At 39.8% G+C, this 15,716-nt stretch overlaps 1 protein-coding gene across 1 annotated transcript; it reads right to left on the bottom strand.

The window, feature by feature from the left end:
• Window positions 1-10,410: 10,410 nt before the first annotated feature.
• Window positions 10,411-13,244, bottom strand: LOC122009382 (probable nucleoredoxin 1-1). The gene is made up of 4 exons (XM_042565509.1): window positions 13,064-13,244; window positions 11,846-12,328; window positions 11,232-11,723; window positions 10,411-11,117 (listed from the first exon to the last, which is right to left on the bottom strand). The coding sequence occupies exons 1-4, from the start codon at window positions 13,169-13,171 to the stop codon at window positions 10,440-10,442; spliced, it is 1,761 nt and encodes a 586-aa protein (XP_042421443.1). The 5' UTR covers window positions 13,172-13,244; the 3' UTR covers window positions 10,411-10,439.
• Between the last annotated feature and the right edge of the window lie 2,472 nt (window positions 13,245-15,716).

Here is a 15,716-nt window from a genome sequence, read left to right on the forward strand (position 1 = left end):
ATTGGCCCTCAGCTTAGCCACCTCAGTATTTGTCTGCTCTTGAGAGGTGGAGGATTGGCCGCTTGACGCCTTCAGCTTCTTGACTTCCTCCTCCAAAAATGTCAGCATCTGGCACATGGCCAGACTCTCTATCCAATATTGTGAATAATCAGGCAAGTATAAGATTCGACCGGGGATAAACTGAGAAAATACAATAAAACACAACTTACTCCAGTGGACATCTGAGTGTGGTTGTCCACAAGCGCCCCTAGAGGCATCATCGCTGCACGGGCTCGGGCATCATCCCATATCTGTGCGAACAGACCCTATATAATTATTTGGTGCTTGGGGGCCCAGGATTCAGCGCTAGCCGACTTGCACCATTTTTCAGTCGGCAAATGGAGAACTACCGTTATATGGCGCTGGCCGCTCGGGGCTGACTGAGTCGATGTCGCTCGTCCGGATGCCTGAGATGCAGACGTCGGACGGATGCTGGATTTTTTTACCTTCGAGGCGGGTGGCATGAAGGCCACCGGTGGTGCACAGAGAGTCTCTTGCGATAGGCCGGACAATGATAGCATCCGATCAAACGACGTGGGGGCAGCGGTCTCTTGAACGGGAGCGAGAGTCGAAGTTTCAATCCATTCGGCGGACCGCACCACTGAGGATGCGGAGCGGGATGAAGGCTCCGCCCGGCGCCTCTTATGCCTAACTAGTGGCTCTCCCGAGGAACCGGGCCAAACATCCCCTCAACTTGAATGATCGGAAGCCGTTCGGAGGGAGGTTGTGACCCACCGGCCGCTCCACCGCTTGGCGTCCAGCTGGCTACCCCTCCGCTCACTAAGACGGGAGCCACTTTGCTCTCGTCTTGTGGGTCTTCTTGAGAGCCGACCGGCTGCAGACTGTAGCTCTCCAACTCCTCCACAGCTGTCGCATTGATTGCGGCATCCGCAAGCTTAGCCTTGCAGGCCAGACGCGCATGTAGCATGACTTCAGCTGCAAAAAAGGGAGAAAAACAGTTAGAATCAAAGGAAGGAGTGAAGAAGTTGCATACCTAAGTTGGACGGAAGCCGAGTGCGGATCAGACTCAAGTCGAAGATGTAGAGACATCCTCCGGCAACAACTTGTGGATGTCACATTTCTGACCGGTCAACATCGAAGCTGCGTTGAGATAGTCCGATTGGCTCTTGTATTGTTTCAAGGGAGACTGACTCGCCACTTCAAGCTGCCAGTGGGTCGGGAAGTTTGGCCGTTTGGGAAGGTGTAAAAAAAGAAGTATTCCCTCCAATACTTGTTGGAGGTCGCCATTTTGTCAAAGAAAACTAAGCTCATGTGGGTTTGGAAAAGAAAAGTCCCTGGCTCAGATAATTTTGGATAATAAAAATAGTGAAAGATCCGGGGAGTGAGAGGAATGTCGTGCAAACGGAATAGAATTACTACCCCGCACAGCAGCTGAAAGGAGTTCGACACTAATGGATGAAGGGAGATGCGGAAGTATTTACAAACGGCGGGAAAGAAGGGGTGAATAGGAAACCGTAGACCGACGGTAAATTGATCCCTAAAGAAGGTAAGACAGCCGAGTGGCGGATACTTTGGCTGATCGGAAGGAGAAGGAAGAACAACTTTGCATCTAGGAGGAAATTCAAAGGCGGCTATCAGACTCTCAGCGTCGTCGGCATCAAACCTATACTTAATAGAGGTGTACCAAAGCCTAGGAACGCCGACAGGCGGCTGTGAAGAACTCGCCAACGCAAAACAAACAAACAAAGGCAGTGAAGGGAAGGAAGCCTACTGGAGGAATATCAACAAAACACAAATGGAGAAACACCAAAAAACTCGAAGACAGGTACAATTAGAAGGAAGCTTACTGGAAGGTCGTCAGAGGAGCAGGAAAGGAAGAATATTGCCGGAGGAGCACAGAGACAGAGTCGCCGGAGAGCACGAAGATGAAAGTGCGCAAAGATGGTGACAAGCTCGGGTTTATAAACCTCGGGGCCGACCGACCAGAGCTGTCCGATCTAGGTCTCGGAAACTCAGGCAGAAATCGGGCCGTTGAATTTGAAGTGCCAAAGGTCACATCGTCGGTGGATATCCGCCTGTCACGTCAAGCGTGCCGCGGCAGTGAGAGGGACACGTGGCACCTCTCCATGGGCCGACATTTAATGAGGGAAATTAAAAGGCATGGGGACACGCTTAGCCATAATGCACAGGGATTTGCACGATTTTCTAGAAATCTGGGTGACGTAAGCCTGGATCATGCTCGCCTAGGACAGCGCAAGAAAAGATTTCCAAGTATGAATGTTCGTTGTGACGATCGGCTTAAGGGATCAGACCTATGGCCGAACGACAATCTTTAACAGGCCGACCGGCATAGAGCGGTCACATAGCCAATCGTTGGGCCACATTAGTTCGATCAGAAACCAAGGAGTGTCGAAGTCGATCGGATCAAAAGCTTCATAAATAATTTTGTCCAGTCAGTCGGACTTGTAACCTCCTTCGACTAGACTTGAGGGGGAGGCATGTGATGTGGTGATAAGGAGGAGCCCCACCTCGCTGAGGATAACTGTCATGGTGGAAGTCAAAGGTCAAAGTCAAGGTGGTCAACGCTCAGATATCATCGGCTAGTCGGGCGATCATGCCTCGATCGGGGGGAGAAGGTTTTGATCTAATCCCGCCTTTGACTCGGGGAAGTGTCAAATGACCAATGCTCAAGGGAGTAGTGGACGCCGGACGGAAGAGGAGACGATATGCAGAAGCCAGGCCGAGCGGCTACCCCACTCGACCTTGCGGTAGGACTTGGTACTGGCATAGTGGAGCTCCCCACTGTGTGTGCTCGCTCAGCTTGTGAGCGGCCAGTAATATGCTCCGAGCGTATATGAGCACGTGAGTGCCCGCTCGGCCTTCGATCGACCGGTGATATGTTGAGAATTCTTTGTAAGGCTTAATGCCTTTATGCCCGGGCGGGCTTTGCTCGACCGAGCGTTTATTCTCGAGCAGGCTTCATCCGACTGAGCGTATATGAGCATGTAAGTGCTCGCTCGGCCTTCGATCGACCGGTGATATGTTGAGAATTCTATGTAAGGCTAAATGCCTTTATGCTCGGGCGGGCTTTGCCCGACCGAGCGTTTATTCTCAGGCGAGCTTCATCCGACCGAGCGTATATAAGCACATGAGTGCTCGCTCGGTATTCGATCAGCCAGTAATATACTAAAGATCACACATAAGGCTAAATGCCTTTACGCTCGGGCGAACTTTGCTCCGCCGAGCATATACGAACACATGAGTGCTCGCTCGGTCTTCAATCGGCCGACAATATACTAGAAGTCACACTTAAGGATAAATATCTTTACGCTCGAGCGGGCTTTGCCCGGCCGAGCGTATATGAGCACATGAGTGCTCGCCCAGTCTTTGGTCGACCGACAATATACTAGAAGTTACACATAAGGCTAAATAGCTTTATGCTCAAGCAGGCTTTGCCTGGCCGAGCGTATATGAGCACCTGAGTGCTCGCTCAGTCTTCGATCGGCTGACAATATACTAGAAGTCACACATAAGGCTAAGTACCTTTACGCTCGAGCGAGCTTTGCCTGGTCAAGCGTATATGAGCACATGAGTGCTCTCTCGGCCTTCGGTCGGTCAGAAATATACTAAGAATTATACACAAGGCTAAATGTCTTTATGCTCGAGCACACTTTGCTCGGCCGGGCATATGTGATTATGTGGGTGTTCGCTCAACCTTTATTCGACCGACTATATACCTTTCCTATCTCTCTTGACCTAAATTCCTCCTTCACTCGCTAAGCCGATCTATCATAACCTGTATTAGTAGCTTTCCCTTCAAGTCTAATCGAAAGAGGTATAGTCGACTGATTAGACCTAAGTCTATTTTTGTCCCTTTGATATTATAGTGATCCCGTAACACCCTCTACAGTGATCCTGTGATACCCTCAACATATATTTTGTGACCAAGTTAAATAGAGGTGTGCCCCTAACCCTTGCAGCATCAACCTTTACTCATTCTTGCTTAGCTCTCCTCTAAAGATATTATTGAGAGTTATGGCTTCAGATCTTTCCCTCTGGGATCAACTATTATCTGAGAAGGAAAAGTCTTTGGCTGAGGCTATGCAAGCCTTAGATCTACATCATTCACATCACAGAGAGCTAGAGGTACGTCTACTAGCAGCTCAGTCTCAAGTTCTGCCGGAAGTGGCTTTGAAAGACAAAGCTTATTTGGATTTAAAGCAAAAGACTAAGGAGTTGAATGATCTGAAAGCTCAACATGCTTCAGAAATAATTGTTTTAACGAGAAAGGTTAGTGTAGATGGTTTGCTAATATCGCAACAACAGTAAAATTTGGACCAACAGAAAGCTAAGGTGAATTTTTTGCAAGCTGAGTTAGATCGGATTAGATCAGAGGGTGAATCACACAAGCGCAAGAGGACAAGACGAACTTCTTCTCTTTGTCCAGACTATCATTCTACTACACGCTCGTACCTAGGATGGGAAGAATAATCTGGTAGCTCTAAGGAGTAGAATAAGTAGAAGATTATTGATCTGCTGTATCTGTCTATGGGAGATTTTCAAAAGTCTAAGAGTTATGACTGTATTGATAATGATAATGTAGAGTTCTGCATTTATGTTTGATTATGTTATTTATCTTGTTAAGTGTTTCTTGTTTCATCCAAGTTTGATCCATAGATATTTAGTTTACATGCCCTTAACCAAATCTAAGTTTTTTACTTTGTTCATCCCTTAATTGTACCAATCATTTCCCATTCATAGATGCATTTTCCATGAATACATCTTAATATCTTAGAGTCAAGGTAGAAGGACAACTAAAGATGATATAAAGAAATACGTGATGGGTCGTGTGAGGACTGATTGAAAGAGGGGTCCCGTGTGCATACTCGAATAAATATGAGTTCGATCGAACTTCACGATTCCCTTCTGTACATATGGTCAGTCAGGATTACAATCGGTTAGGGCCTCTTCACTATTTATAAATTTTGTTTACTCGCTTACATTTTGAGATTTGCGCAATTTTTCAAAATGATCTCGTTGGTAATTGGTTCTTCAATGGAAAGAGAATGTTCGAAGATATGGCGGTTCAACATATGATTCGATCTGTTCTGTCTATCATAAATGTCTCTTCCTGGGCGAGCGCCATGTGTCATTTTTTCTTCTTTTTCTAAGTAACCCTCGGTATGTTTTTCATTTGTGTCTTATCACACATTCTCCTTGGCAAATCAACGACTCTCCTTTATCAAATCACTTTATTTTGACAACGATCCTTATATCATCCTAAAACCCTAAGTCTTTATTAACCTTTTACCCTTCGTCTTCCTCCAGTTACTTCTTGGCGATTTTCTTTTTCGACCTCTTTCAACAACTCGCGCTTCTTCATCTTCCCCGGCCTCCTTCTGTGACATTTTCTCTTTAAGGCTTAAGTAAGTCATTTATTCCTTGAGTGTTTCCATTTTTCACCATGGCTAAAGAATCTCTACTCCCTTGGTATTCTCAAATTCGTTCTTCCTTCACCGCTGTCGACCGAACTTCCATCCGTTCTTTGTATGAAATCCATAAAGAATACCGTATTAGGGTACCGCAACCTGACGCTCATCCTTGTCTTCCTCCTAACGACTGTGTTACCTTTTTTAAAGATCAGCTATCCGCAGGTTTATGCTTTCCCATTCCCACGTTCTTGATAGATATTAGCCAATATTTTGGTATTCCGTTACAACAATTTACCCCAAACGCCTTTAGATATCTATGTGGGTTGTATATGGTATTTTACCTCTTCAGTATACCTCCTACCCCTTAAAACTTTTTCATATTTTCTTACCCAAAAAAATCAGAACCAGGAGTATTTCTTTTCCAGTCTCGCCTGTAGATGGTGTTTTTTGAAGAAATGTCTTCATCCATCAAGGGTTGGAAATCACGTTTTTTCTTTGGCAACCTGGTCCTGTCGCGTGGTCCACCAAATGACAATCTTTCTTTCCCCCTCTCCCTGATGTAAGGGAGCTCTATAAACAACCAATTTTTTCTGAATACTCTAGCAAATTATTAGGTCATCGCTTTTATATCCATCAATGGATACGGGGTGATCTCTTATATCTTTTTGGCTTGAGTCCCTTTCAAAAGAGTCTACAATGTTCCTTTGATAATTTTGAAATTTTAACTATTTCTCTTTTACTAACTAAAGTATTTTTTTGTTTGTTGCAGTGGATACTCTATACAGAGCTTTGGTTGACAAAGCGATCAGCTTAAAAGAGGAGGAAGTGTTAGCTAAGGAGCAAGAGCTTAGAGCAGAACTTAATGCCTCAGCTCAAGCATCTGGTGCTCCTTTACTTGAGCCTTCAACTCAACCAACGCTTGCTTCCAACCCTCCAACGACTATTGGGGAAACATCCACCAACATACCTCCAGAAGATACCCCTTTGGAAATACAAGAATAGGTACCCGGGGCTACTCCTACGAGAAAACACCTCGGGCATTGATTGACATTAGCGCCCAACCTAAAAAACGGGTTGTCTCTATCTCTGAGGAGATACCCGCAGGGGATATTCCCTCTTCTTCTCTGGAACCTATCCTTTCCTCTTTGTATCCTATACTTGCTTCTTCTCGTTCTCAATTACCGGAAGATCCCCCTCTTCCGAGTGCTAGTTCTAACCCTGAGTTTATGATGAATTTTCAAAACCAATTTCCCTACCAACTTTAGTAATTCAGGGTTCTTCTATTCTTCTTTTTCCCCTCCTTCTCTCTATAGCTCTTTATCATTCTCTTCCATATCTGCTCCTACCCTCCCAATATTATTGGGGGGGTTCTCTAACAACGACCTGGGCAGAAGTTTGTAAAGAACTTGAGAAGCTCACTTCTGTTGACTGAGCTGACAAGTTTTCTTTTGAGGAAACTAAGGTAATATGCCTTACATAGAATTCTTAGTATATCATCGGTCGATCGAAGGTCGAGCTAGCACTCACGTGCTCATATACGCTCGATCGAACGAAGCCCGCTCGAGCATAAACGCTCGGCCGGGCAAAGCCCGCCCGAGCATAAAGACATTTAACCTTGTGTATAATTGACAACATATTACCAGCCGCTCACAGGCCGAGCGAGCACACACGTGTTCATATACGCATGATCAGGCAAAGTCCGCCCGAGCATAAAGACATTTAACATTGTGTATAATGAGCAGCATATTATCGGCCGCTCATAGGCTGGGGGAGCACACACATGTTTATATACGATCGGCCAGGCAAAGCCCGCCCGATTATAAAGGTATCCAGCACTATATAAGATTCTTAACATACGACCGACTTAAACGACCGACCAAGACATATTCAACAGGAAGCATTCTGAATATTATATAAAGCCGGCTTGAACGACCGACGGAGACATATTCAACAAGAGGTATTCTGAACAGTATATACAATCGGCTTAAACGATCAGCCGAGACATATTCAACAGGAAGCATTCTGAACATTATATACGACCGGTTTGAACGACCGACTGAGACATATTCAACAGGAGGTATTCTGAACAGTATATACGGCCGACTTAAATGACCGACCGAGACATATTCAACAGAAAACATTCTGAACATTATATACGACCGGTTTGAACGACCGACCGAGATATATTTAACAGGAGACATGCTTAACAGAATCTTTGGCGGGAAATATCTTCTAGAAGCTTCTTCAATTATAATGACGTGTCTCCCATTATAAATACAAGTTATAAACGATAAAATGGGAACATCTGGGGTACAGAAAAGATTCCTTAAAGGATTATTGCAAAAAAGTATAGAATATGACTTCATCTCCTAACGAACCGGGGACCACTTCACGACTACGGAAGTCACGTTAGATAGTATAAAAAGGGAGATATTCTCCGTTGGCAAGATACACAAATTCTAGCATCGAAACTCTGTTTCACTTCAGATACTATTCTCTTCTTCTTCTACCTTTGAGAGGGACTGATTTGAGCATTAAAAGACCTAGCCAGGGATGCCCATTCCAATCTTAGGTCACTAACACTGTATTAACTTGTCTCATTATGCATAGAAATATTGAGGAATTTCTCTGAATCTTTGAGAGTTCATCTTCATCAAATATTATCGTCACTTATCGAAATCGGTACTCATTTTCACATATTTTAAACAAGATCAATTGTAGTTGATTAGGACCCTCGTCTGTTAAATATGGACAAGAGGATCTGCTATGCAGTTGCAGACACTCTTGTGCATCGAAAGACGTGCAATATATCAGAAGCCTATAAATTAGTAAGTATATCTTAGTCATAAATATAAATTAATTGTTTATTAATATTCACACCTTAAATTATTTTTTATTAATTAAGATAATTTTTAATTATTATTATTTAATCTGACATTAATGATATTCATGTCTCAATATATAAATATCAACAATGGTATAAATATACAAATATTATGATATAAATCCGTTAAATCATCTATTAACATGTCATTAAGAAGTGAATTAATTAAGTCAATACCCTCAAAGTATAATAACATCTCATCTGACTATGGGTTAAAAGTAACTTCATTAGTCCCCACTAGGACAATAGTGTTGTCATGGAACGCCTTCTCAATTTCTCAGGTATTAGTTTTGGTAAATTATCAAATAAAATTTCCTTCATAAAAGATTAATCTAAGAATATTAGGTTGATGGACCGTCTGTTATGAGCGTATCCCAATTTATTTTAATGGTCAGTAGAAAATTTTCGTAAAACCAAACCGATCACTTAGGTGACGTTTGGTTTAGGGATTTAGGAATGAGGAAATAGACTCATTCTCAAACCATGTGTTTGGTTGATAGAAATGGAATTAAAATTTTGAAATGAAACTCAAAAACTTAGATTTTGATGAAACTCATTTTCTCCCTTGAGTTTTGATGACAATGAGAATAAGAGTTAAGTTTTAGATAAAAATACCCTTAATATATTTGTTCAAATTTTCTTTCATATCACTTTCTTTCTCCTTGTTCTCTCTCATAATACTTTCTCTCTCCTCATTCTATCATCACACTTTCTCTCTTCTCAATCTCTCCTATCATACATTCTCTCTCCTCATTTTTCTCTCATCACATTTTCTCTCTCTTCATTCTTTTCTATCATATTTTTTCTCTAATCATACTTTCTCTCTCCTCATCCTCTCTAGCCCTGCTCTTTCTCTCCTATCACACTCTCTTTCATCATTGTTTCTCATTATACTTTCTCAATCTCTCCCATAACACACTCTTTTCTCATTTTCTCTCATCACATTTTCTCTCTCTTCATCCTCTCTCATCATTCATCATCTCCCATCACACTCTCTTTCATCTTTTTTTCTCATCATACTTTCTCTCTCATTATACTTTCTATCTCCTTAATTTCTCCCATTAACATATTCTCTCTCCTCATTTTCTCTCATCACAATTCTATCTCTTCATTTTATCCCATCACACTTTCCCTTTCATCATATTTTCTCTCTCCTCATCCTCTCTCATCATACTCTCTCCCATCACCGGGTTGGCGGGGGCACTGGGAGCGAGCGCATTCACCTTTTGCCACAATACTCTCTCCCATCACACACTCTTTTCTCATTTTCTCTCATCACACTTTCTCTATTTTATTTTTTCCTATCATATTTTTTCTCTCATCACATTTTTTCTTTCATCATTCTCTCTCATCATATTTTTCTCTCTCATTCAACTTTCGCTCGCATTTAATTTTTTCTCTTATTTTTCTCTAAGAGTAAAAAAGAAAATTTAGATTCATTCTGATAGAAAATATTTAACTAACCAAATATTATTTTTAAGAGTGATACTCATGCTCATACTCATTCCCATTCCATAATATTATGATTCTCATTCCTATTATCATTCCTAGAAAAGAACCAAACGCTATCGATATAAATTCAATACATAAATAATATCAGAGTATAAATAAATATTGACCGCGGGTGATTTTCATATTTCATATAATACTTAGATATTCTAATAAAAGTCTAGACTCAACATTTTCACTTTATAATAACTTTCTCTATTTAACACCTACATCTGTATTATTTTATTTTAATTTTTTTACTTAATTATTTTATTTTAAGTTCACATCTTTGATAATCTAATCAACGAACCTAAATCAACTTCTTAATTAACATAAATTATGTTAATTAGAAATTATTTTATGATCTTGGATAAGAATTACCCAACATGAAAAATAAACATCTATCCTTTAAATATTAAATAAATGATAGATATTAACCAAACTGTACTTTAGAATATTCATTTTAATTTTTAAAATAACTTTTTTCATCTTAATTTCCCTGTGAAAATAATATATAAATACTAATTAGTAAGATCAATTATATTATTTAACCCCTAATGATTAAATTATTTCTAAATATTATTTTAGTTCCCTTCTGAGGCCAACTTACTATAACATGAACAAGGCACATTAGATTACTCTTTTCTTTCCAAGATACATACCTCACCATCACACACATATTCTTCCTCTGCCACTTCACCATGCGCTTCGTCATTTTCTCCCTCTTCCTTCTTTTTTTGGTTCAGTGCACATTTTGGGTGCAGGTCGAATTCACACTGTTCGCAACGGTAGGACCAATTATGTCCCATCTCTCTACAGCCGTTACAGTCATAAGAAAAGCAACCGGTAAGGACAAGTTCATGCTCATCATAGAGGTCAAGCTTTATCTTCTCAGGCCACCCCTTTGCCATTTCTTTAAGATGCTCCAACTCTTTGATCCTCTCCTCAGTGAATGGGTAAGCGACAGTTCCATGTATCATGAACAACTCCTTGGCTTCTTTAGTAATTATTCGCCCTGTGGGACTTATAGCAACCAGGGTACAATTCTGGGGGTAACCGATTTTGAATATACGTTTGTTCAAAGATTCCTGTCTCTCATCACCAAACGGCAGTGCCAACCATGGCATGCGTAAGAAGACTTTGTTAAATAAATCCTGATCATAATCGCCGGAGATGTAGATCATCTCAAATTCGCTATCCACATTCTTGATCTCGTGATACTCTTCGACCAGTTTAGGGAGGTAATTGCCGCACCTCCACATTGATGAGAAGTATAGGAGGATGGTCTTTCCAACAAGCTCTTTTATCGGAACCTGACGGAAGAATATTACCACACAGGCTCAACTACCGGCTTATAAGGAAAAGTAAGGAAAGTTCAGTTAGACAATGTGGAAGTTGTTTGCATGTTAAGCAAAAAAATTCATTACCTTCAATCCGTTTTTGCCAATGACATAGTCCAGATCACCTGAAACAAGAAGTGACTCGAGTGTCTGTGACTCAAGTTTGGCCTTTTCTTTCTCTGAAAACTCATGCAACTTCTCCTGAGAAAACGGGAAAGCTTCCCATGCATCAAAGCCATACTCTTTAATAAGTTCAATTAAATCAACATTCATAGTTTTCCCATTCGGTCCAATCAAGATGATAGCATGATGGTTATTTTCCTGGAGATCAAAATAGCAAAAAAGCTTTTCACCGCGGTTGTCATTGAAAGGAAATGCAAGCCAAGGCATGCTTTCTATGGCAACATCATAATCAGATTCGCCGTCCAAGCGCACTAGCACAACCTCAAAGCTCTCTCCAATTTCCTTGAGCTTCCTATAGATTTCTGCAAATACTGGAGTAAACACATTGCAACAAGCATAACGCCTGCATGCGAAGTACAAAGCCACTATTTTTCCTTCGAGATTTGAAACAGAAACCTGCATCAAAATCAGCATATATCTCAGTAAAAAGAATTAACTAATATATGTCGAGGCATTTACTTATGTTAGTCAACAATAACATTAAACATCTCAAAAAACGACTGGAATATTTGCATCACCTTAGATCTATCATTTGCAATCAAGTAGTCACGAGAAGATGAAACCAAGACACTGCGAAGAGTTTGGTCCTTCTTAGCATTCTCCATTTCCTCTCTCAATTTTCTGATCTTTTCGACAGTAAATGGAAAACCCTCTGAACCATATCCTTTTACAGCTTGAACACCTTTTCTATTAAGAATCTTCCCATTGGCATCAAGGATGACAAGGTTGGGAAGGTTGGGAAGGCTGGTGGCTAAGAAAATATTTTCAAGTTTTCCCCTCATCCAAGTGTCAGAAAATGGGATTGCTAACCATGGCATTTCTGAGAAATCCTCATCAAAGTAGTCCTCGTTTGTCTCATCAGTTACAAAAATAATTTCAAAGTTATTGTCCAAGGAGCGGAGCTCACTATACACTTCAATCAGCCTAAGAGTGAACGGTCTGCTCCCTGAGACTGCAAAGTAAAGAGCAATCACTTTCCCTTCAAGACTACCAATAGCCACCTAAACAAGTGAATAGCTGATTAGTCGCATGATTTTCAAACCTGTTCATAAGCTCAGTCATGTTAACATGCAACAGGACATCGACTATGAAGTGCAGATAAAGTAGAAAGAGTATTGAAAGGATATTCTGATACGGTTCGAGAACAAAGAAGATATTTGCACAAAACAAAACACTCAAGCTGTGTTCCCTGCGTTCAAAGCTTATTCATTTAACTTTGGTACTAATTAAGCTACCTCCCAAGTTGTTACTAACTTGTCAATAAAAGATTTGTTCATTCCACGTAAATAAACTATGAGCAGTGCAACGAAGAATGCTCAACTACCTCCATTTCTAAATTAATGAAGGTAAATAAAAAAGAAAGAGGGAGAGAAAGGCAACCAAAGTGTATCCTAACTTTTCATCCAACTCCCACAAACTACAATAAAATCTCTCATCAATGATCAAGCATAGGTCAAAATTTTCACACCGAAAGGGTACTTATCCAAAACAAAATCCCGAACAATCATATCAAGTACTCATCGAACATATCTCTTGAACCAAAGAAAATCTCCAAAACCAAGGCTTAGCTTAGAGTGATAGATATGCAAAGAACAAGATCCAAACTTTCTATAGTGGTCGACCTAAATCTTACTCTACAATCCCCAAAACATGAGATGAATAATCAATATCATTACAAAGAGATAGGATCCTCATAAACTACAACAGATCAGAGTGGGTACTGAAAGGGAACAAACCTTGTCGCCATTTTTCCGGATGAGGAAGTCCCTCTCCTCGGTGGAGAGAAGCGAAACGATGTCTCCTACCTCCTCGGGTGGTGCTCGATTGCTTCCTTCCTCGATCATATTCGTTTTCTCAAGGATGAACTATTGGGGGAGAGTTGCGGCCTCCTTTTATAGAAAATATTCATTTTACCCATATCTCGGAAATATATCCCTAAAATAGATAGATAGCTTTTAGTTTGAAAATTTTAAAATTAAATAAATCATAAAAACAAAACTTGAGCGTCAAGTTAAAATTATATTAGGTTCCAATTAATTAAATTAAATTAAACTTAACATAAATATATAATAATAATAATAATAATAATAATTTTCCTCTTTCGTATTTTTCCCTTTCAAAATTTGTCTTCTACCGAACCGTTTTCGCCACCTACCACTTCTCTTTTTCCAAATGCCAAGCTCCCCCTTCCCATTCTTTGATTAATTCGAGCCGTGCGGGCCCGCACCCATTCAGAATGTGCCACACGTGCAACTTTTTTTTAAAAATAATTTTTTAAAAAAGGTATCAGAGTGTGCACACGGCACACTCTACTCTGAATGGGATACAGACGGTAGCCGCACCGACGTGATCGAATTGCAGTCGGGATCTCTTAGTTCGTAAATTATGGAATAGAGATGATTCATTACATGAAGATTTTTAATTTAGATAGATTATATTTTTAAATAAGTAGAGTCCATCCAAATTAAGAATTCTAAAAATTAGATCATCCTTCTAATCTATAAATTATGGATAAAAAAATCCATCCCCATTGAATTAACCCTTCTCTTCTACTTATGCCTTCCTATTCCTTCCCTCTTCCTCTTCCTCTTCCTCTTCCTCTTCTCAAATAGCAAATCTACATTGGATGCACTGAGATTAATTATCGATTAAAATGACTTGAATATATTATATTAAAGTATTGGGCTGACTAAGTTCAATCATCAATTTCGTTTGGAGCCGTCAAATCCGAGTAGGAGCGATAATTTATTGAGTCATTTACCAAGTTATCGAGTCAACTGTGATGCTATTAATTATCGAGTCATGCTAAGAGTGTCAAATCGATAAAATTTATATCGAAAGCTTGAGATGTATACCGAACAAATCCAGAGCTTGAGTCAAAGTGGATTGTGTGAGGTGCATTGCCTGAGAAATAAAGACGTCGAGTCTTGCAACAAGCCAATCTTTTTAAATAGACTCAACTCCTCCGACAATGTTAAGAGATTATGCTTAAATGTTTATTTATCAAGATAAAATAGCGAGACCAAATACATAATCTATAATATGTTGTTATGACAAACTGAGAATAAAGTGAAACACTATCACATATATATACTGAGTGAAGAATTACACGACAGATATCGTGGTTCACTATGTGTAGTAATGTTCACATAAGAATCTTTAGGTTGGTGTCATCCGAGCTCTGGATTCACACCTCTCATACACTATCAACTGGTTGTATTATCACTCTTTTAACGTAGGACTAATAACCTACAAATCATGTTTCCATTCATATTTGCTAACAATCCCCACATGAATGAAAATAAGATATATGATACCTTTGGTAGTTGTGTATAAGATAGGTAGGTATTACCCTTTGAAGCTTCCCTTGTGAAAATTTATTTGTTCATTGGCTAATTAGTAGACGTGATATCTTTGAATTGTTCTATCATTTGTGTAAGCATGGACAAATCTCTCTCAGGTCTCTCCCTGATATAGCTCAGATCTCATGAGTGTGTTCGTTCGTGACCATGAACATGTTTAGTTCTATGAGAAGCGATAAGAATTATTCCTTCAATTTTCTTCAAAACAGCCCCACTTCTTTCTCACATAGGTAATCTCTCGAGAGTATTTTACATTACTCCCCTATGATCATTAAAAGCAGAATGATTACCCTTTCATTTGTTCACTAGGTGTGTTCCTCCACAGTGATTGTCTTTCAATGTAGTTAGGTTGCCGCTTTTAACCTAGTTCTTGGGGTTTCGTTCCTTTGCATCTACAGTCGACATTGGCACTAACATCAAGCTCATTCCTTACGATGAGTTTGCATCTAAATATGTTTAACTCTTTAGTTAGCGGATCCACTAAGTTATCCTTTGACTATATACATAGTCAATAGTGATAACTCTCGTTGAGAGTAGTTGCCTAATGATATTATGTTTATGACATATATGTCAAAACTTACCATTATATAAATGGCTCTGTGTCCGACCAATTGTCAATTGACTATCACAATATATACATATTATTGGCACAAATTTCGATCATTTAGGAACATATTCTAAGAATTGTCGTAATCATTCAAATTTTTTCTCCATATTTGTCAAGAGTTATAGACTCTTAACTCCATAGTTGATCTAGTAATTTCTAAGAAATGACTGTACTTCCCAAAGCAAATACATATCCACTTATGAACTTAGAGTCATTCATGTCCAATATCCAATTTTTACCTCATGTAATATAGTCCATAATCATGAATATATCACAAGTACCTCAGTACTATTGTTATTTATTTCAGTACTTAATATCGAGATTATTCATATATCTACTTAGCTTGCTGCGTAGGTTAAGTCTATAGTCTTTTATACCTCATTATATTTTTATTAATTTCATAATTTAATTATATATTTT

Source organism: Zingiber officinale, chromosome 8A, assembly GCF_018446385.1.
Source record: "Zingiber officinale cultivar Zhangliang chromosome 8A, Zo_v1.1, whole genome shotgun sequence".
Lineage (NCBI taxonomy): Eukaryota > Viridiplantae > Streptophyta > Magnoliopsida > Zingiberales > Zingiberaceae > Zingiber > Zingiber officinale.